At 42.3% G+C, this 21,982-nt stretch overlaps 1 protein-coding gene and 1 long non-coding RNA gene across 3 annotated transcripts in view; one reads left to right on the top strand and one right to left on the bottom strand.

Moving 5' to 3' along the window:
• Positions 1-595: 595 nt before the first annotated feature.
• On the bottom strand, positions 596-7,984 carry HIGD1A (HIG1 hypoxia inducible domain family member 1A). 2 transcript variants are annotated; one of them, XM_060110934.1, is made up of 4 exons: positions 7,896-7,984; positions 3,262-3,376; positions 2,280-2,414; positions 596-1,599 (listed from the first exon to the last, which is right to left on the bottom strand). In XM_060110934.1, exons 2-4 carry the CDS (start codon positions 3,356-3,358, stop codon positions 1,550-1,552), a joined length of 282 nt encoding a protein of 93 aa, XP_059966917.1. In that variant the 5' UTR covers positions 3,359-3,376; positions 7,896-7,984; the 3' UTR covers positions 596-1,549. The 2 variants fall into 2 exon arrangements, with proteins under 2 accessions (XP_059966917.1, XP_059966915.1); XM_060110932.1 differs by having other exon boundaries at positions 3,262-3,372; positions 7,896-7,953.
• A 166-nt stretch (positions 7,985-8,150) lies between these two features.
• LOC132497668 (uncharacterized) overlaps positions 8,151-21,982 on the top strand; it is a 35,096-nt gene continuing 21,264 nt past the window's right edge. Inside the window, exons 1-2 of the long non-coding RNA XR_009533630.1 lie at positions 8,151-8,221; positions 12,961-13,250. This is a non-coding gene — a long non-coding RNA (uncharacterized LOC132497668). The remainder of the gene's footprint in view (positions 8,222-12,960; positions 13,251-21,982) is intronic.

Raw genomic sequence — 21,982 nt, 5'->3', positions numbered from 1 at the left:
CATAGACCTATGTAATGATCTATAACTAGATAGGACTAGAGAAATTACATAGTCCAATCTCTCATTTCTAACTAGCAGAAAACTGAGAAAACCTTGATTGGTCCAGGTTATATAGTCAGTGGAGCAGTGAGCCGAGACCATGCTGCACCCTCTTTTCTAACAGTACTAATTTATGATAACCGCTGCCACTCAGCATTAACTTCACAAAGGCCAACATTTCGAGTCTGTTGGCATCTACTGCTTGACTGCCCAGGTTCCAGTCCCAAACCTACAACCTTCCTCTAGCTTATGTGACCTTGAGTTAATTACTTAAAACTATTCATACCTCAGTCTCCTCCTCCATGAAATGAGGATCATAGCTCCTACTTCTTAGGGTTGTTAGGAAACTTAAATGACATTATACATGAAAAGTGCTTAGAGCAGTGTGTGGCACACAGTAAGTGCTCAATAAACATTAGCTATTATTCCTGTTTGTTAAATGGTCTTTAACTATGGCTCCTACAAAAGGCATAAAATGTTCTCCCTCTTTTCTTGGAACTACTTGTACTACTTTGAAGAATGATAGTTTTTTCCAAATTGAAATAAATACAAGACATTTGATGTGTTCACTTACTTTAATAACACTACATTTACCATGTTATCACCATGGAATGTAAATTCAGGTTAGACGAGAGAATTTCACAAGTACAACAAAGCATTCTGTAGTATACCAAAGTTTGTATAGTGTCTGACCAAACCAGCTTGCTCATACATCACTTCCATTACAGGCAATTTAGTTTAACATTTATGATTCTTTCAGAGAAAATAAACAGGCTGCACACATTTAAAAAGTATTTTTCATTTACCTTTGCATTAGCACTTAAAATACACATTTCTATTTCAAAATGCCATTTAAAAATTATTCTAATATAACAGCAGCAAACTATAATTCTGCAATTACAAAACAGCTAAACGGGGATCTACAGTTAAGTTATTCTCATGTTTACAACTATGATTCTGAAACAGATACTACTTCAAAGCAGCTGTTACCAGCTCTTTAGGTTTGGTTTAAAAACACACACATAGTTGCTGGGAGGTTTATAATTATTCCGTGCAGTGTTCTGAAAGGGTCCTTCAAGAGCCAACCAGACCTTAAAAACAGTACTCAGTCCACAAGGCAGTCAGAAAGAGTTAAATTAACTGGGGTAAATAGGATTCCTACATTACATCAAAAGCATATGATATTCTGCAACAACTGGGAGCATTTTCAGGTTTGGCATGTTGTCCTCTTTACAAGTAATTTTATCAGAAGAGTTTAAGAAGGTGGACACTGTACCACTATCAAATGCATTTAAAAGTGACATGTTTTTCTGCTAATCTGACTCCCCTGAATGACCTAGCGAGTGAACTAGTCACTAGGCAAATCAAGCCTACAAGAAAGGAAGCCAATATTCAAATTACTATGTTATTGTCCGACCCACAGAATTTATTTTTAACATAAACATATAACCTCAATATGAGATGTCTAAGTAAAGCAAGCACCACCAAGACCAAGACAGCATCTCCTCTTCTAAGGTTTAGGTTTTGCCCAGAATTCTTGATACATGGAATAGCCCATACCTAAAGAAAAAGAATGCTAGTTAAGCATTTAAATATTTTCTTCAGTATTAAAGGATTAAAAACTGTTCATAAAGTAGCTAAAAGTAGCACCCTTGCTAGCATACAATATTTACAAGGGGAACAAGGCACTAGGCTGCTTACATTTTTGCTTTCTTAAACAATTCAAATTTCTAAAATTCTTTTTACACAATTTCCCAAGTATCTCAAGGCCAGTATGACTAGCTCAGACTGTTAAAATATCAATATTTATCTGGCAACTTTAAAAGGAGTTACTCTTGCTATATAATACCAGATAAAGTCAATTAATTATAAAGCCTATAAAAGCATGTAATATCTTTTCCACCTTCAAAAACTCAATAAAACAGCAATCATGTCTCTCCCAGATGATGGATCTTATTACCAACCCTATTTACATATCTAGACTCTTCAACGAAATTATAAACTCAGTGATGGGCAGTACTATCTTTTCTTTCTTTAAAACCTTAGTAAGATTATATCATAGACAGTAAAACTATGTCACTACTTGAACTATTTTTATTAATTCAGTTTTTATGTGAAAATGAATATAAGTGATATTTGCAAACTGCTTCAAAGTCAGCTAAAAGTATCTACCTTGTTTTATTTACAAAGAAATCCATTAATGGGGAACCACAAATTTGAAATGTCCTGTAGGAACCTACCAAGAGTCATTGCTCCCACAACAAAGCCTTGGGCTGCCACGCGCATGTGGATCAGGTGAACAGACATTTTAGTATTGCCCCTGCTCTTCAATTTATATAATCCATATGCAACGATTGCTGCAAAACCTGCCACTCCTGTAAAACAGACAGTCACAAGTATGTCAGATGCATGGGGGCAGGGTATCATCAATCAACGTTCTATTTTTTTTATAAGGATGCTTTAGGAGACCATTAACCAGCTAACATACAAATTGGATTTTTAATTTTTCCCCCTCAGAACTAAAAATCCACAATTGGAAGCAAACAGTAGCAGATCCAAAAAGTTAAGATCATCTTTAAAATGTGGGCTTGTGAAGCCAGTAAATAAATTCCTTTAAGAGTGCCAGGGGAACTCTTCTCTGTCTTACTTCCATCCCCAAAGGCAATCAGTTAATACAGTAGAGACTGTAATAAACCACAACTGTGAGTATAACAACTCTTAGTCTTGGGAGTCCTTCCAGCAAATCATTGAGACTGATGGTAGTCTTGGGGTCCCAACACATTCACTGAAATAAGTCACTAAAACAAGAAGTCTGAATACACAGAGAAGAATTTTTATAATGAGAGCTACATCATACCAATCTAAGCATATTTCAAGATATGAAAAAATATTCAAAAATAAATGCTTTCAGGAAATTCCTGATGAACCAAACAAGTTTACCACACTTCTACTGTGTTAAAGCTTACAATAGGGCCTCCCTGGTGGCGCAGTGGTTGAGAGTCCGCCTGCCGATGCAGGGGATACGGGTTCGTGCCCCGGTCTGGGAGGATCCCATATGCCGCGGAGCGGCTGGGCCCGTGAGCCATGGCCACTGAGCCTGCGCATCCGGAGCCTGTGCTCCGCAACGGGAGAGGCCACAACAGTGAGAGGCCCGCATACCGCAAAAAGAAAAAAAAAAAAAAAGCTTACAATAGCTTATTAGACCATCAAAGTCAAACTTACCAATGGGGACAAATGGTGCCTCTCTAGCTTTTCGGATAAGTTTAGATCCCTGATCTTCATCATATGAAGAAAGAGAAACATCTGTGTCACTTGACATAGTGATTGAAGAATCTTCCTGAAACAGAATTTCCATGAGGTTCTGCAGTTAAAAGCATACTTCTTTTATAAGATTATTCCTTTAAGTGGTACCAAAAAAGGCAAGATACTAGCCTGATTATATGAATTAGAGGGCAGAAAAAAAGATTCATTTCTATCACAAAGGGACCAAGGCTCCATTCTCCCTTTTTGGTCAATTTTTTTACACAGGACGCTAGTAGGCATTTCATCACAATAAAGTAATAACAAATTCAATTTCACCTTAGTCACAGCAACTATGTACATACTTCCTTCTGACTGAGCTGAACAGACTATAAACTTTACCCGTAGATAAAAAAGGGAGTCAAACATAGTATATAACTACACAAGTCTCTGATTGACGTCAATTACAATAAACTCAAAAGTTAACTGCCATTACCCATATAGTCCTACCTTAGCTTCTGGGTTTTTCATGTGCATCATACTCCCTTCAGTAATAATAGCTCTCATTCAACACTTTGCTATTCAAGGGCTTTAGTAGTAGTCAAGGTCCTCAAAGAAAATCCAACTCTAGAGGGGAGGCTTAGTGCTTAGTTTGAAAAGTGAGATTGTCCCTCCAAGCCCCCGTCCTCATTGGGAAGAGTTCAATTCTGTCATCTGACAGAGAAGAAAACCTTAATCCAGATGAGTTGTACAGTATCACACAGCTAGATAGAAGAAATTAGGACTAGACTTTCTCTTCTTTTTTGTGCTCCATTACCTGCTAATTGAATAAACCCTTACTTTCTCTTCTTTTTTGTGCTCCATTACCTGCTAATTGAATAAACCCTTACTTTCTCTGAGCTTTTATTATATACAAGGTTCAACAAGCTCAAGGTTCAGGATGCTCACTATATATGTGAAGAGATAGAATGTAAACACTGAAATAATGTTTCACAAATTAGATTCTTTAAAATAGACATGCCAGAGTGGGATCACTTTGCCAACAGAGAAAATGAGAATTTAGAGTGTGATGTCTTTTGGATAAAAAAGTTTGGGAAGTTTCAGAGAAATATTTGAGATTGGCTTTCAAGATACTACATAAATGATGACTTCCCTGGCGGTCCAGTGGTTAAGTCTCTACACTTCCACTGCAGGGGGCATGAGTTCAATCCCCCGTCAGGGAACTAAGATCCTCCACGCTGTGTGGCAAACAAAACCATACAAAACAAAAAAAAAACAGCAACAAGATACTATATAAATGTAATAGATGGTAATATTAAATACTGTATTTATTTTAGGCCAGTATATTTATTAGTTTCCTTCATAACCAATCTAAACTTCCCAAAGGCAAAAGTTTAAAAAACTTTTGTTTTTATCACAAATCCTCCTTCAACCTCCCTCACCAACCCCATATTCTAATCACATTAAACTTCTTAGAGATGCTCTCTAAACCTCCAAGCCTTTGCACAAGCTACTTCCTCTGCCTAAAACGTTTCTTCCCTTTTCATTTTCTTCAGATACTCTTTCTGGGCTAAGTCCTCCCATTTTTCGGTTTCTTGCCTTAACTGACCTGCTCTGGAAAGTCTTCTCTGACTCTCCAAGTTTATGATAAGTGCTTTGGTTACGCAGTCCCATAGGACCTGATGCTTTCTCTATAATAACTCTTTCTTATAAATGCAAGTTTAACTGTTTTTCTCACTAGAATCCTTGAAGTCAGGAGGTTACACCTGTCCTGCTTTTGTCTATACCATAGCCTGGCATGATGCTTATTACATAAAGTAGACCACAAAATGTTTGTTGAATAAATTTTAAAGTAATATTTTCAACAATTAAAATTATTCTCAGGTAATTAGGAATATTTAGTGAAAACTAACAATTATACACATTTGTAGAGTCAGTAATAAAAATGTCAAGCTGTTTGTACATAAGTGCTTATTTTTCTTTTAATTCTTATATTGTATCTATGAAAGAACACATGATAACCTGAGTAGGTCTTGGATCCTTGCAACCACAAGAGACAAAACCATTATAATACTACAATCCACTTTTAAAAACTAGCGCCTTCTTTTACATATATGAAATCATGTTTTCTTCCTCTGCCTTAATTATTCCTAAACTAAGAAGTCATTTGGGAATTGTCTTTAAAAGCAAGAAAGTTGGTAGTTTTTCCTTTAATCTCTCACATCTGGATAACTTTAACTGTCCAACATGTCAATGGAGCAAAAGTTCCCTTCTCCTTCCTTTCAGCGGGGAGGAGGATCACCTTTCAGCAGTTTGTACAGACAGGACATTAGATCTGGCTTTCAGAAAGTAGTCCCTGGGGAAAGAATCAGGGCGTGAGGGAACCATGTGGTCATTATGTCTCAAGTGACTCATGATAATCTGTCTCTGATCCAGAACACCTTGTGTGCACATTTCAGGATAAAATAAAGGGGAATATTAGAAGTCCAACATATCACAAAGTTATTTGTTACTCTATGGTTCAAATTATATATCTAGCATAATATATATCTGCAACACTCCCTGAGTAAAAGATTTTGATAATTCTCTTCCTAATGATCACCTAGAAGTTTCCCACGTATTCATGATTTATAGCCACCTAAATACAAAATGGTTCACTTTTAAAATATCAGGGTCAGTAAGTACACATCATATAACTTAAGAGTAAAAACCCAGGGCTTCCCTGGTGGCACAGTGGTTGAGAGTCCGCCTGCCGATGCAGGGGACACGGGTTCGTGCCCCGGTCCGGGAAGATCCCACATGCCGAGGAGCGGCTGGGCCCGTGAGCCATGGCCACTGGGCCTGCGCATCCGGAGCCTGCGCATCCGGAGCCTGTGCTCCGCAACGGGAGAGGCCACAACAGTGAGAGGCCCGCGTACCGCACACACACACACAAAAGAGTAAAAACCCAGATTATTAATCCATGCCAATAGGCTTATTTTACAGAAGCAAAAAAAAAAAAAGGTTATGAAGGGTTAAATGAACTGCTCAACAACAGGAATACATCTCTGGCAGGGTAGGATTAGAACCCAGCTCTCCTGATACACAGTTGTGGGTTCTTTTGATTGACAATATATTGCCAAATCATCTGTCTTATAATGCTGGTATGTATTTAATCTGAAAAACATTTAAAATCCACTCCTTAACAGGAGCCCACATCTCTTTCTTTTAACTGTAAAAAATGTCAGTCATGCCTAAAATCAAATGGAACCTTCTTTCCCAGTGACTTAATTCATCTAATGATTTCAAGTGTGATTTGAAGATTTTTTTTTCCTAGCGCCACTTCTGAATTTTCCTTTATTATCATTTTGTCATTCGCCTGCAGCAGCTGACCCAGATCTCTGTCAGAAAGTTGAATAAGTACAAAAAGAGGCACCTATAACCAGATACTCAAAGCCAGTTTGGAAAACACGAAGTAGTCTGTAAACTTGGTAAGATACTACTGAAGACCTTTCCAAATGCATGGGAACCTAGAAAAGGCATAAGGGAACTGGAGCTGCCCAGCATCACGTGATGTAAAAGATTTAAGGATCTTCACAGCCCGTCATTTTGGTCACTGGAACTACTATCTAACAACAATGGTTTCAAATTTTGATTTTGCATCCGTTACCCGTCAGCCTGTTTAAAATGGCTGCAAGGCGCCACCCCGGAAGATTCTGATTCAGATGGTCTGGGGCAGGGCCCAAGGAATCTGTATCTTAAGAAGACCCCTTCAAGAGATTCTGGTGCACAGGGAAGAAAGAGAACCCTTGGTATACAAAACTCAAATACGATTATCATGCTGGGGCCTGGTACCGCTTCAATCCATCATAACTTTTTATCCAAACCGGTCTGGGTACTTCCGAAAGCATAGATTCCTTCCTTAGGGATTACCCCGAAGAGGGAAATAACTGCTTCCCGCACCGGTTAAATAAAAGAGGCGAATAAACCTGCCGAATCATTTCGGCTGCTCCCAATACTAATCCCGTGCTATGTTTTGTAATTTCTAATCTGGCAGGTTTACTTTTTCGGGAGAAATGTAAATTACGTCAGAGATGCTTGATACATGCCCGGGTCCTTCTTACCTTCCTAGGGCCGAAGGGGGTCGCCAAAGGTGGAAGGGAATAGCGGCCCGGGGAGAAGATGAAGCCGATGGCAGGAAGGTCGTTTGGTTTTACGCCCTCCTCTCAACCCTTCAACTTTCCTCCCCTCTCTCTTCTTGTGACCTTGTCAGGACTCCATGGCCGGAGCGCTCGCCCTCTCAATCCCTCCTCACCCACCCCGCTCTACGAGTTCCCCGAAGTCGGCCCCAGCCCCGTCCCTCCCCAGCGCCATCCGCGAGGCTTCGCTCCTCAAGCCTTTGCTGCATCCCCTCATAGGCTCCGTACGCCCTCACCAACCTCCCCTGCACCGCGAGGTGGGGCCTGAGCCCCGCCAACCAGACTTCGCCCCCTTCAACCCAGGCATCGCCCCCACTCCCAGTCCTGCGATCCCCAACCCTCCCAAGGTGCTCTCAGCCCGGCCCAGCGCGGCCTCACTTCTTCCCATCCCACGGCCCGGCGTCTCCCGCTCCCAAAACCCCGGCATGCATCACTTACAGACAACTGCACGACGTCGCAGGCTCCTACCGGCTTCTGACCCACCTCGCGCACCAGCAGTCTGCCCGGCTTTTCCCGGTCCCGCCCACAGCCGTCCTCAGCCAATCAGAAGCCAGTGGCTGGTACGCCGGTGTCCGTGCCGGCGGGTTAGTGCGGGCCTGTACGCGGTGGGTGGGGCGGCCCGGAGCGAGCTCCGGATTGGCTGGGGCGACGTGCGCGGGCGGTGACTCCGCGTCCCCGGCTCTCACGTAGGGATCGCGCCAGAGGTGAGAGGTCGGCAACCGGGATTCCGCGGAGGAAGTGTAGGATTCTTGGCCCTTGGCCAGGTGGTACTTGAGATTACTCTCGCCCTTTTCCTCTCGTGACGCGGCGGCGGCAGCGAGCACCGCGAAGGCGGTGTTCCGAGCGCCGGCCGGGCGGGGCCGCGGATCAGGGGGTTCAACCGCGGCAGGTCCTTGGGGGGCTGCGGGTGAGGAGGGAGCACGTTCCTGCCTTCGGGGGCGCCGGCGGCGGTGGGGCGCTGGAGCCACTCCCAAGCCCTGGAGCCACGAACGTGCGCTGTCGGCCTCCGGCTTGGCGCTTACACTGTAGTGGGAGGAAGCCACTCATTGCAAGTACGGGTGACTCCACCTAGATCGGGGTGGTTTACCTGAGGAAAGAAGTGTCAGAGGTCCCTTGTGGCAGTGAACTTCCCGGGACAGAGCCCCAAATTTGTTCGTAGAGCAATCGATAGCTACCTGGCGAATTAGTGCAGAGCATCAAGCGCTACCGTGAGGACTCTAACTAAACTAGAATCTCTGGATGTAACCACGAAACGAGGCAGACTGCCAAGTGCTTTATCCCACAGGTAGAAGCTCAGTGTCTTAGGCTCAGGATTTTGAAAATCTTTTGTCTCATAATTGAGTTAAAACACTGGTAGGAAACATTCATGCTGAGTACGATAAATTAAAAACCCTTTACTTTGGTCATGTGGAGTACTTCCAGCTGCTTGAGGGCACGTATTTTGTCTGGTTCATGCAGGCATCTCCTTGAACGCTGTCTTTGAGCTCAGTAGGGCCTCAATAATGTTAAAAGACGAAGTGACAGGGGCTTCCCTGGTGCCACAGCGGTTAAGAATCCGCTTGCCAGTGCAGGGGACACGAGTTCGAGCCCTGGTCCGGGAAGATCCCAGATGTCGCAGAGCAATTAAGCCCGTGCGCCATAACTGCTGAGCCTGTGCTCTAGAGCCCGCGAGCCACAACTACTGAGCCCGTGCTAGAGTCCGTGCTCCACAACAAGAGAAGCCACCGCAATGAGAAGCCCGCGCACCGCAACGAAGACCCAACGCAGCTAAAAATAAAATAAATAAACAAAATAAATGAATTTATTTTAAAAAAAAAGAAGTGACAACTGATGCAGTAGCTGGAGGGCTTAAAAGATAAGTAGGGGGCAATTCCTTGGCGGTTCAGTGGTTAGGACTCCACGCTTCCATTTCAGGGGGCACAGGTCGATCCCTGGTCGGGGAACTAAGATCCTGCGTGTCGGGCAGTGCGGCCAAAAAAAAAAAATTGGAAAAAAAAAAGATAAGTAGGAAGATCAGGAACTCATTTAGAGTAATTAAAGTGATAAAAGAGCCTGACAGATTTGAATATGAAAGTCATATGCATAAGTAAAACAAGGGCTTCCCTGGTGGCGCAGTGGTTAAGAATCCACCTGCCAATGCAGGGCATGCGAGTTTGAGCCCTGGTCTGGGAAGATGCCACATGCCACAGAGCAACTAAGCCCGTGCGCCACAACTACTGAGCCCGCATGCCACAGCTACTGAAGCCCGCGCGCCTAGAGCCTGTGCTCCAAAACAAAGAGAAGCCACCTCAGTGAGAAGCCCATGCACCACAAGGAAGAGTAGCCCCCGCTCGCCACAGCTAGACAAAGCCCGCGCACAGCAACGAAGATCCAACGCAGCCAAAAATAAATTAATTAATTAAAAAATAAATTAAAAAAAAAAAGTAAAGCGGAAGTCCCTTGATTCTGGAAAAAAAAAAAGGCTAACTGCAGCAGTGACCACAGCATGTTCATTTCTGAAGAGGATTTATATGAATCAAACTAATGTTAGCTAATTTGCTAATTTCCAGAGAATGAGATTTGGGGTCAGGCAGACCAGTGCTGGTCCCAACTTAGCCACATACTAGCCATGACCTTGGGCTTCACTTTCTTCCTTTGTAAAGTGGGGATAAAAGTAGTGGTGGTTAATGGGGAAATAAATGTAGAGTGTTAGCTATTAGTTTAAAAATTCCTATGCCATGCATTGTGCAGAAAGATGCAGACCCTGCCCTATTTGTTTAAGAAATGATCTCTTTCTGATCATATGTAGAAACCAAAATCTTGGTAAATGGTGATGATGCCTATCTGTATCAGATGATGCAGAAGTTTTTTTAAAAGATTGTTCTGCTGTACCTTATTCAGTATCATGTTACAAGAAAACAAGTGACAGCTGATTAAACTTAAAATTTTCATAAGACATTGGTGACACATGTACAACATATATTATTCCATTCTTCTTTGTGTTATTTCAAAGTATAATATTGATGCAGAAGACTTTAAAAAATTATTTGGGTTCTCATGTATTAAATTAATCCACCTGTAATTTATAGGAAGGCAGCACAAGAAGTCTCTGACAGCTTTGCTAATTTCCCCTCTTTAGAGAGCCTCTGTAACTTCTCACGCTCCAAGTAGCTGTCAGCACATGGTCATATGCACTATAAGAGAAATGGGCTTCTAAACTCAGATTTGGGCTAAGGCTCAGCTTAAAGCTACACTATCTGTTTTTTGACATCCTTAAAAAAATACTGTGTGGGGTTTCCCTGGTGGCGCAGTGGTTGAGAGTCCACCTGCCGATGCAGGGGACACGGGTTCGTGCCCCAGTCCAGGAGGATCCCACATGCCGTGGAGCGGCTGGGCCCGTGAGCCATGGCCGCTGAGCCTGTGTGTCCGGAGCCTGTGCTCCGCGACGGGAGAGGCCACAGCAGTGAGAGGCCCGCGTACCGCAAAAAAAAAAAAAAAAAAAAAATACTGTGTGATCTTTGTGGAATTTTGTCTAAAACAAATATTACAACTTTTGAGAAAATTGGTAATATCTTTGACTTTTCAAACTACAGTTGAGAGTCACAGTCAGCAAATACTGGACATGTATATTGTGCCCTGTACAGGACTCAGAAATTAGACTCAGTTCCTTCCCTGAAATAATTTATCATCTGATTAGGTCAAAGGAACAGGTATAGAAAAGTATCAAAAACAGTCTGTGATAAGTGCTTTGAATGGAAATCCAGGTAGATATCATAGTGAGTGAGCGGTTTCAAAGAAGGCTTCTTGGGACAGGGGCTTGAATGAGTGGGCTTTGAAGGATGACTAGCATGTAAATAAGTTGAAAGAATATTCCAGAAAAAGGAAACAGTGGGCAGAGGAATAGAGGTAGACTATGGGATTGTAGCTCTGGCATGGAGGACAGTGAGTGGGGAAAAGGCAAAAATCTGTGACTAAAGCAGAGTCAGAGAATAATGGAAAGTAGGCCTAAGGTCACTGGGGAGGACCTTAAACGCTAATCAAAGAACTTGGACAGTATTATATTAGGTGGCCCTTGAAGGTTTTGGAGCAGGATGTTTCAAGAGCGGAGTGAATTTGAGGTACTTGGTAGTGAAGTTGAATGCATTAGAAAAGGACTATCAGCATTTCTCTGCCAGAAAACAAGACTATTCAGTATGTAGCTTATTATATTCTTTATATTGAAGCCATATCCTGGGTCTTAAGGATAGGGAAGGCTGCTACATGCTGTAGTGTCATCCCTCTACCACCTTGACAAGGCCTGCTGCTTTAAAGTAGCAATAGTCCATACAGTCCAGTCTCCAGGGAGAATTGACTAGGGTCCAGGCTATCATAAAATTCCAGACTCCACAGCACGTCCATAACTGAACATAATTATCTCTCTCTTCTCCTTCCCCCTGCTCTGGACACCTCTTCCTCATAATCCTGTACTTTCTCTTTAAATTCCCTGACTTGGTTGGTAGAACTGCTTTCCATCCCACTAACTGAACATGAAACCTGGGTAAATCCTTGATGCTACTCCTACTTTTTTTTTTTTTTTTTTTGCTGTACGGGGGCCTTTCACTGTTGTGGCCTCTCCCGTTGCACAGCACAGGCTCCTGACGCGCAGGCTCAGCGGCCATGGCTCACGGGCCCAGCCGCTCCGTGGCATGTGGGATCTTCCTGGACCGGGACACAAGCCTGTGTCCCCTGCATCGGCAGGCGGACTCTCAACCACTGTGCCACCAGGGAAGCCCGCTACTCCAACTTTTGTGCACATGTAGCCAGTGACGTGGGCAGATAACTGAATGACAAGGGGCCAGCCTTCTGAAGATCGGTGGCAGAGGTGAGACTGTGCCTTCACTCTCATAGTACTGTGCTCTGACCAAACTGGCCCAGTGATGTTGAGAGGATCATTTATACAGGAAGGCACTTAAACAGATTAAATAAGGAAATACATTTGCATCATTTTACGCTTGATGCAAGACTGTTCACTGATAATATTTTCCAACAAAAAGCTGTGCGGTTGTCACTAAAAAATGGATCTTGGATTCACTGAAGCTCCTCAGAATTCCTTTTTGTTCTTCCTGTTAGTTATTTGGCGGGGGTGGGCACAGAACTTCTCTAACTGAGCTGAGGCCCTCCTGCCTCATTCCCTTGCTTTGGAGATAATTGGATTTGGAATTAACAACACAACCATCTCATCTTAAAAATTTATATAATTTTATGTATACCTGAAACTAACACAACACTGTAAATCAACTATACTCCAATAAAAATTAAAAAAGAAAAAGGTAATGCAAATCATACAATGACCAAAAAATTTATATAATTTTATATCCTATATAATTTATTAAATGTGTCTTTTAGTAGAGAATGAGTAAGCAGAATTTGGTCTTTTAGTTTTATGTCGTTTATATACTGATTTTAAAAATTAGAGAATTTGTAATCTTATATAAGCTATATAACTGAAAAGATTGACTTATTTTTATAATCTGTATTTGTACAGGTAATTTGACTAGACTGCGCAAAGAAAGAATCGATCACTGGAAGCAAAAGCTTTCTGTTCACCACAGGTGAACAGCTCTTTCCACCAGAAAGGATAAACATGATTTTCCACCTGGGCTCCCCAGCTGGCTCCTGGTACTTGGTATGATGGAGAGTACCGTGGTTATGCATGAACGTTGGGTTACAAGCACCCTGGCATCAGAACCTCTGTTAAACATTTTCGCCCACAGCACCTGATGGTGTGCTACACATGGAAAATACTTGTTGACTCAAGACTGTCTCTCTGCAGAGGTGAGTACCTGAGTTCAGGGACTCTAGCTGCATTTCAGCTACTGGGGCTGCAGTAGCTGGGCAGGGACTGTGGGCTCCCGTGGCTTCTTAATTCTCGTGATCACCCACCATTGATAGTCTCCCTTTCAGAACCCTCCTCTCCTCTCCCCCACTGCCTTGGATACTGATGGCCTCTCTGCCTCCCCAACTCTGTCTCTCCCAAAAATGATTTAGGGCTATTTTTACAGCCTGCTAATTCTCCGAGAATGAGGTGCCTCTTATGGAAGGCACTGCCATACTCAATGGCACTGCAAATAGGTTTCTGTTGACATCTCCAGGCCCTCCACGTCATTTTGCCGTGACACTGATTGTGAGGCACCATCTGTTTGTCTTGATGGCTTAATGAATTGAGGGCTCATAAACGTAGCCAACATCTAAATTAGATCCATATCTCAATAAGGACAGGATAATGGTCTCCTTTGCCAGAGATGGATGGACAATTACTTCTGTAACTCAGAGAGAAAAATGGATTATGCAGACACTTCACCCAAATTGGCGGCCCTGAATTACCGTCCGTGTGTTGATGCTTTTGCTCAGGGACAGGAACCTGCCTACCCTGTTTCTGGAAAACCTGGAAAAGAAAGATTACGTGCCTGACCCAAGTTCACTCAGTGAATCAGCAGACAAGTGCTAGCCATCAAAGTCCTTCTGCTACTTTGTTTTATGAGAGTCAGAAGAGTTTCTAGAATGATGAGTATTAAAATAACTGTAGAAAAAGTGACCTCATAACCTTGGCCTGTCGCCTAGTACAGTATGTCTGATTAGAGGGAAATGATAGGCCATGAGATGGCTAAGTATTAAGTGCCCTGCGCAGATCATGATTTCTCCTGAAATTGGGTGAGTTGTTGCTTAAGGGCAGTTCGCTCTTTCCTTTAGCTGGGATCTGGAATCCTTGTGATCCCTGAGCTATAGTGAGAGAGTGTCCCTGGCCCTCCCTCTTACCTGCAAGTATCTTACATCAGAAACAAGCAGCACCACATGCAGCTACCCAGACAGCCTGCTGTACAACACCAGCACACGCTCAGCGCCTCCCATTCTCTGGGGACACTGCTACGTACTTAATGTACTCAAGTGATCATTAAAACAGCTCGATCAAGTAAATATTATTATCCCCATTTTACACATGAGGAGACTGAGCTTCAGCATGGTTAAGTAACTTGCTTGTGTTTCCATAGAAGCAGAGGCAGGATTTGAATCCAGTCCTGTTTAGCTCATACTCTTTCTGGAAGGTTCCATTGCCTCTGTGCTTTCTTTTCCTTGCCTGTGCCTGGTCTTTCTCTTACCTTCCATTTTCCCTGTTAGAATCCTTATCAATCACAACTTTTGTTTTGAAGTGTGTGTGTGTGTGTGTGTGTGTGTGTGTGTGTATGTAAGTATATCTATATATGTATGTATATATTCACAAACACATGCACTTTCATATCTGTATATCTATATTTATAGATATTACAGATATTTATAAATAGAGGTATAAATAAATAAAATGAGGAAAGGTGTACCCCTCAAATGTGGGTTTTTTTTTTTTTTTTTTTTTTTTTTTTTTTGTGGTACGCGGGCCTTTTACTGTTGTGGCCTCTCCCGTTGCGGAGCACAGGCTCCGGACGCGCAGCCCCAGCGGCCATGGTTCACGGGCCCAGCTGCTCCGCGGCACGTTGGATCTTCCCAGACTGGGGCACGAACCCGTGTCCCCTGCATCGGCAGGCAGACTCTCAACCACTGTGCCACCAGGGAAGCCCAAATGTGTGTTTTTTTTTAAGGGGAATGTAATTTATTTTTAAAATAAATTCATTTATTTAATTTATTTATTTTGGCTGTGTTGGGTCTTTGTCGCTGCGCGCGGGCTTTCTCTAGTTGCGGCGAGCGGGGGCTACTCTTCGTTGCGGTGCACGGGCTTCTCATTGCGGTGGCTTCTTGTTGCGGAGCACGGGCTCTAGGCGTGCGGGCTTCAGTAGTTGTGACACATGGGCTCTAGAGCGCAGGCTCAGTAGTTGTGGCGCAAGGGCTTAGTTGCTCCGCGGCATGTGGGATTTTCCCAGACCAGGAATCGAACTTGTGTGCCCTGCATTGGCAGGCGGATTCTTAACCACTGCACCACCAGGGAAGTCCCCCCTCAAATGTTAATGCTGGTTTTATCTGAGTATAGAATAATAATTTGTGATGTTCATTTTTTTCTCTGTGTTTTTCTTTTCTGTATTTATCAAACCAAATTTATTGTGATCAGAAAACACTTTTTAAAGTCTTTTGTATCCTTTCAACTTCATATGCTACTACCTTTGTAAATAAAAATCTTTCCTGATCTTCAAGCTGATGCTGCCCCTTTTTCTGTTTCTTTCTTTTTTTTTTTTTTTTTTGCCCAGGCCATGTGGCTTGCAAGATCTTAGTTCCCCAACCAAGGACTGAACCCGGGCCACAGCAGTGAAAGTGCCAAGTCCTAATCACTGGACCACCAGGGAATTCCCTGATGCTACCCATTCTTATTTTGAAACACACTCCCTTTCCCTAGCACTTTATATTTTGTTGAGTCATTTTTAGCATTTTGCTTTGTATTCTGTGTAACCTTAGTTTCTCAGGGCCCCACTCAGATATGAAGAGTCAGGGAAGCACACCTAATAATAAAAATGGTAACAGAAGAGTTATTACTCCAATCTGCTCCCGTCAAGAAAGCTAGGATCTTCCTGCTATATCCACTATATGCCAGTCTTACATCTCTTTTCATCCCTGTGATCTTAGCTGTGTCTCCTCCACATTGCTGTTCCCATGACATGAGTCAACTGTCATGCTCACTCTCGTGTTTAGGCATGATGCTGTGCCGTCTCCTATCACTTGGTGCTAAGCTATGCCCCATTATTCTATCAGGCCCCATACAGTCCAGGCTGTGCCTCTGTTCTTTTTCACTGTGTTGAAGTTGAGGAAGGACATCTCTTCCCACCCAGGTTGTACTTTTTCAAGTACAACCCGTACAAGTTACCCCTTCCCCTTGTTTTCTTAATCTCTGATAAAACCTGTTGTGTGACAACTCATATGTTTGAGTTTTTCTGTCTTACAGCACCCCTCCCCTACCCACTTGTCTAGAGGAACTTGTACTAAGCTAAGTCAGGGGTCAGAATAATCTGACCCAATCCTTCCCTGTTCTCAGTCAAGGGCCCTGGACAGAAGGGCCCACAGCTGTGCTTTTGTGCTCCCTTCTCCCGTTCTCCCTCTCTCTCTCTCTCTCTCTCTCATCTGAGAGATCAAGGTGTGATTTCATTCTGTAACTTCATCAAGTGTCTCTGGGGCAGCCTGTTAGCCTTCATCTCACCAGTCATTGTCTTTCCAGGGAGGCCTGTCTGGGGCTCCCAGAAATGGAAGCCTGGTGGCCTGCTCTCACACGCAATGCTTGAGTAGACAAGCAGAACCAGCCCTCTTTGGGCTATCAGTCCACTGTATCCTCTTCTAACCTCTCCATTAGCTTCTAAGACACTTGGAGAGGAGCTGAGCACCATTCAGCTTTGTACACTCTGAAGCAACTAGCATAGTTACATAGGATGGCAAGAACTCCATTCAAAGTTTGCAGAATGAATTACTACAATCCATTGAATCTTGTGCTCTGCTTTTCTTCCTTAACATTATTGCAACAAATGATCAAATAAAAGTCAAAGTTTAGTTCCACTTTGTTCTATGCTAAGTATATCACACTGTTTCGGATTACTAAGTTTTAAAACATTGAGATGTAATTCACATACCATAAAATTCACCCCTTTAGGTTGTACAATTCGGTGGTTTTTAATATATTCACAAAGTTGTATAACGGTCAGCTTTAATTCCAGACCAGCATTTTTATCATGCCAAATCTGGGTGATACCCATTAACTATCATGCCCAGTCGCCCTCTGTCTCCCCCCAACCTCCCCCCCGCCCCCCGCCCAGGCAAGCAAACACTAATCTATTTTCTTTGTCTATGGATTTGCCTATTCTGGATATGTCATAAAAATTGAATCATATAATATGTGGACTAAGCAAACACTAATCTATTTTCTTTGTCTATGGATTTGCCTATTCTGGATATGTCATAAAAATTGAATCATATAATATGTGGACTTTTGTATCTGGTTTCTTTCAGTTAGCACAGTGCTTTCAAGGTTCATCCATGTTGTAGCATGTATAGGTGTTTCATTCCTTTTTGATGGCTAAATAATATTCCAATGCATGGGTATGTGTGTGTGTGTGTGTGTATACACACACATATATGTACACACACACACACCACATTTTGTTTATCCATTCATCAATTGATGGACATTTGGATTGTTTCTACTTTTTGGCTATTATGAATAAAACTATTGGGAACAGTCATGTACATGTTTTTTCTGTGGACATATATATAATTTCAATTTTCTTGGGTGTATACCTATACCTAGGTGGATCATATGGTAACTTTTATGTTTAACTTTTTTTGTTTTGGCCATGGTACTTGGCTGTGGGATCTTAGTTCCCTGACAAGGGATTGAACCCACGCCCTAGGCAGTGAAAGCGCAGAGTTCTAACCACTGGACTGCCAGGGAATTCCCCCATATTTAACTTTTTAAGGAACTTCCAAATTGTTTTCCAGAGGAGCAGTACCATTTTACATTCCCAGCAGCAATTAATGAGGGTTTCAATTTTGCCACATCCTCATCCACACATATTATTGTTCATCTTTTTTGATTATAGCTATCCCAGTGGGTGTAAAGAGGTATCTCATTGTGGTTTTGATTTTCATTTCCCTGATGCTAATAATGTTGAGTATGTTTTTATGTGCTCATTGGCCATTTGATGTTTCTTTGGAAAAGTGTCTATCCAGTTTATTTCATGCTTTTATCATATCATAGGGTGTTGAAGATTGTCAAATGCTTTTTTCTGCATCTACTGAGATGATCATGTGCTTTTGTCTTTTATTCTAGTAATATGGTATATTACATTGGTTGATTTTAACATGTTGGGCCAACCTTGCATTCGTGGAAAAAATTCCAATTTATTATGGTGTGTAGTGTATGTTGTTAGATTTGGTTTGCTGGTATTTTGTTGAATTGTGTGTGTGTGTGTGTGTGTGTGTGTGTGTGTGAAACTATATCCACAAGGGATATTGCTCTGCAGTTTTCTTTTCTTGTAATGTCTGTTGGATTTTGGTATCAGAGTAATAATGGCTCATAGAATGAGTTGGGAAGTGTTCCTTCCTCTTCTGTTTTTTGATCGATTTTGAAAGGATTGGTGGTAGTTCTTTAAATGTTTGGTAGAAGTCACCAGTGAAGCCATCGGATCATGGGCTTTTCTTTGTGGGAAGTTTTTTGATTACTAATTCAATCCTTTATTATAGGTCTATTCAGATTTTTTGTTTCCTTCTAAGACAGTTTTGGTAGTTTGTATTTTTTCTAGAAATTTGTCCATTTCTTCTAAATTATCTAATTTGTTGGCATACAATTGTTCATAGTATTCCCTTACAATCCTTTTTATTCCTTTCTTAATCCCTCTTTTATTCCTGATTTTAGTGATTTGAGTCTTCTCCCTTTTTTCCTTCTTCCTATTTTTTTTTAATTTTTTCAATTTTGTTGATCTTTTCAAAGAACAACTTAAAAAATTTTTTTTCTCTGTTGTATTTTTGTTCTCTCTTTCATTTATTTCTGCTCTAATATTTGTTTTGTCTTTCCTTATGCTTGCTTTGGGTTTAGTTTGCTCTACTTTTTCTAGGGTCTTAAGGTGGAAGGTTAATTCCTTGATTTGAGGTCTTTTTTCTTTTTTAACACAGGCATTTACAGCTATACATTTCCTTCTAAGCATTGCTTTCACTGTATTCTATAAGTTTTTTGTATTTTGTTTTTGGTTTCTTTCATCTCAAAGTATTTTATAGTTTCCCTTGTGATTTCTTCTTTGACTCATTGGTTACTTAGGAGTATGTTGTTTAATTTCCACATAATTGTGAATCCCCTAAATTTCCTTCTGTTGTTGACTTAATTTAATTCCATTGTGGTCAGAGAACATACTTTGTTTGATTTCAGTTCTTTTAAATTTATTGAGACTTGTTTTACGGCCTAACATATGGTCTATCCTGAAGAATGCTCCATGTGCACTTGAGAAGAATGTGTATCCTGCTATCATTGAGTGGAGTGTTCTATCCAAGTTTTTAGGTATTCACTTTCACCTGGTAAAACACTGTTCATCCTTTGAGTCCCAGGTCCAAAGAATTTCATCTGTCAAGTCTTTCTTCATCCATCTCACCAGCGAAAATGTACAATTTCCTCATTTGAACTTCTGTCACGCATAACTATGATATATAGATAAGCCAACACCCATAACTGTGATATAGCCTTTATTACAAGTCAGTCTTTCTACACGCTGATGTTATGGGTTTCTTTTGTGCAGGGACCAAGTCTTAACTGTATCTCCATATCCCTAATATGGAGTATTCATTAGTGACTTTAAAGCATGACATTAAAAGGATGAGAGAATTTGGGGGTTATTGAATACCTTTTAAATATTGAACCCTAGGCTGTGTACTGTAGAGAGTGGAACAGGAAAAGAAAGGCAGGGCACTCTACCTCTAGGGAACCTACAGCTTAGTTAAGAAGACAGTATATCTGCACGAGAAACCTTTAACACAGGATCTGACCAAGTGCCAATACAAGGGCTCTAGGAGTTGGGCTTGTCCACTTTGTCTCTGTCTCTCTCTGTGCGTGGGAAAGAGACTCACAGAGCTGTGAGGTTGGAACAACCCTCAGGACTCCTGATTCCCAGTTGTCGATCAGTGTGGAATCCTCTGGCAGCTGATCACCCAGCTTCCACTTGGACACCCTCACCCACAGGGAGGAGGCCCACTAAGGACTTGATGATGGTTGTTTGCCAATTTTGGGCAGCAAGGAGAAATTGAATTGCTTTTTAGCTACCAAACACCCTTCAATCTTTCCCATAAAAGAAACTATAAGCCTGAAAGAATATGTGTAAAGTCAATAAGGAAGGGAAAGAGCTCTAGTCAGAAGCTTTAATCTCAGTGGGATAGGTCACAGGATACTTACATTACATTTTGATGTCAGGTAAAGAAAGTCAGATCAAGTTCATCCTGAGAAGGGTCACTTCTGGCAGAACCAAAATAAATTATTTTCTGAGGCCTATTATTTTCCCAGAGCCCACCTATATATGAATGTTCTGGGAAGGTCTGAGGCTACGAGATTTGGAGAGGTGAATTCATCCCACAGACCAGTTAGATATTTTATTCTGTCTAGTTTAGGATTAAAGACCAATGATTTCAGGGGCTAATTAGGGTATTTCTGGAGTCTTCTTGTCAGGAATACAGTGTAGTAAGGAAGGTTTTCAAGCCAGAATGTAAACTGTTTTCTCTAGAAACCTCTGAAAATAGAATTATATTAGAAAATAAAATTATATTATGAAGTACCTACAATTTTGGTGGTGCACACTAAATAAAACAGGAGGATGATATAAGGGCTGGCCCATAGTTGTGTGTAATAGTTGACCAAATGAGTAATATCTTTGTTACAATCTTCACGGTCCCATTTATTTTATTTATTTTTACTTATTTTTTTTTTTTTTGCGGTACGCGGGCCTCTCACTGTTGTGACCTCTCGCGTTGTGGAGCACAGGCTCCGGACGCACAGGCTCATGGGCCTAGCTGCTCCGCGGCATGTGGGATCTTCCCGGACTGGGGTAAGAACCCGTGTCCCCTGCATCAGCAGGCGGACTCTCAACCACTGCGCCACCAGGGAAGCCCCACGGTCCCATTTATTGACAGCTAGTCAGAACACTGCTGGGCAGAACACTCCTGGGGGAGGGGAACCTCAAGCCACCTGATATTGGAGAATTAGAGAAGGGACGGAACTGGTCTGGGGGATAACAGACTTGAGCAGGGTGGAAGAATGGGCAAGCTTTGGGTGGACAGAATGAGAGAAGAGAGGAGGGTTGGTGAGAGGGCCACAGAGGTTGGATGTATAAGACACGTTATTTGACCAGTGCAGAGTACCTAGGAGGCTGTAAACCTGGGCTTTGGTAGAGGCAAGGCACAGCAAAATTGCTATCTTCGTGTCCACATAGGTGTGTCAGGAGTCTTACAGCTTTTGAACAAGATTAGCTTACTAACTGCACGTAAGTCATCCATGTGACTGTGCTCTAGGCAATAGCACCTATTGAGTTGATGACTAAGGCATTCTGTCTATGACTTACCAGAAATTCTCTTCCCAAGGAGGTCAGGGGAGAAAATGGGAGTGGTGAGCCAGGAATAATGGGCAATTCTGGGTGGGCCAGAGTGAGTCACCTTCCCCAATGCTAATAGCAGAAGATCAGGCCAAGGGCTTGTGTCTCTGCTGTTTATTCTCTTCACCTTTTCCCGAAATCCTATCTCTGTCAGCTCTTTCATCCTTTGACTTTTCTGATAGGGCCCTGGAGTTGGAACAGCTCTAACTTTACAGATAAAGGCCCTGAAGCCCAGAGAGGCCTTATTCCTACAAAACGCCAATTTCAGAGTTGGGACTAGAAAGGCCTCTTGACTACCAGCCCCCCTGCACTTTGTCCTTTCACCACGTGGCTTTCCTCTTTGAGTCGTCTCCCCATGGTGTCAACTGAGAGGCAAAAGGGATACAGAACAGGACATGGCAGAAACTTGAAGTGGTGTCCCTCAACCATAAGGTGCCCCAGGGAACATAAGGAGAGGCAGGAGGAGTCTGGGGCAGAGGC

This window comes from Mesoplodon densirostris, chromosome 10, assembly GCF_025265405.1.
Source record: "Mesoplodon densirostris isolate mMesDen1 chromosome 10, mMesDen1 primary haplotype, whole genome shotgun sequence".
In the NCBI taxonomy this organism is placed as follows: domain Eukaryota; kingdom Metazoa; phylum Chordata; class Mammalia; order Artiodactyla; family Ziphiidae; genus Mesoplodon; species Mesoplodon densirostris.
Note: the sequence above shows the minus strand (reverse complement) of the source record. Positions and strands in the feature narration are given on the sequence as shown.

Coding starts and splice junctions, on each gene's coding strand:
- HIGD1A (XM_060110934.1), bottom strand. CDS start 3,358: ATGTCAAGTGACACAGATGTTTCTCTTTCTTCATATGATGAAGATCAG. Junction 2,415..3,261: donor GGCACCATTTGTCCCCATTG/GTAAGTTTGACT, acceptor TCTGTTTTACAG/GAGTGGCAGGTTTTGCAGCA. Junction 1,600..2,279: donor TGTGGGAGCAATGACTCTTG/GTAGGTTCCTAC, acceptor CTTTTTCTTTAG/GTATGGGCTATTCCATGTAT.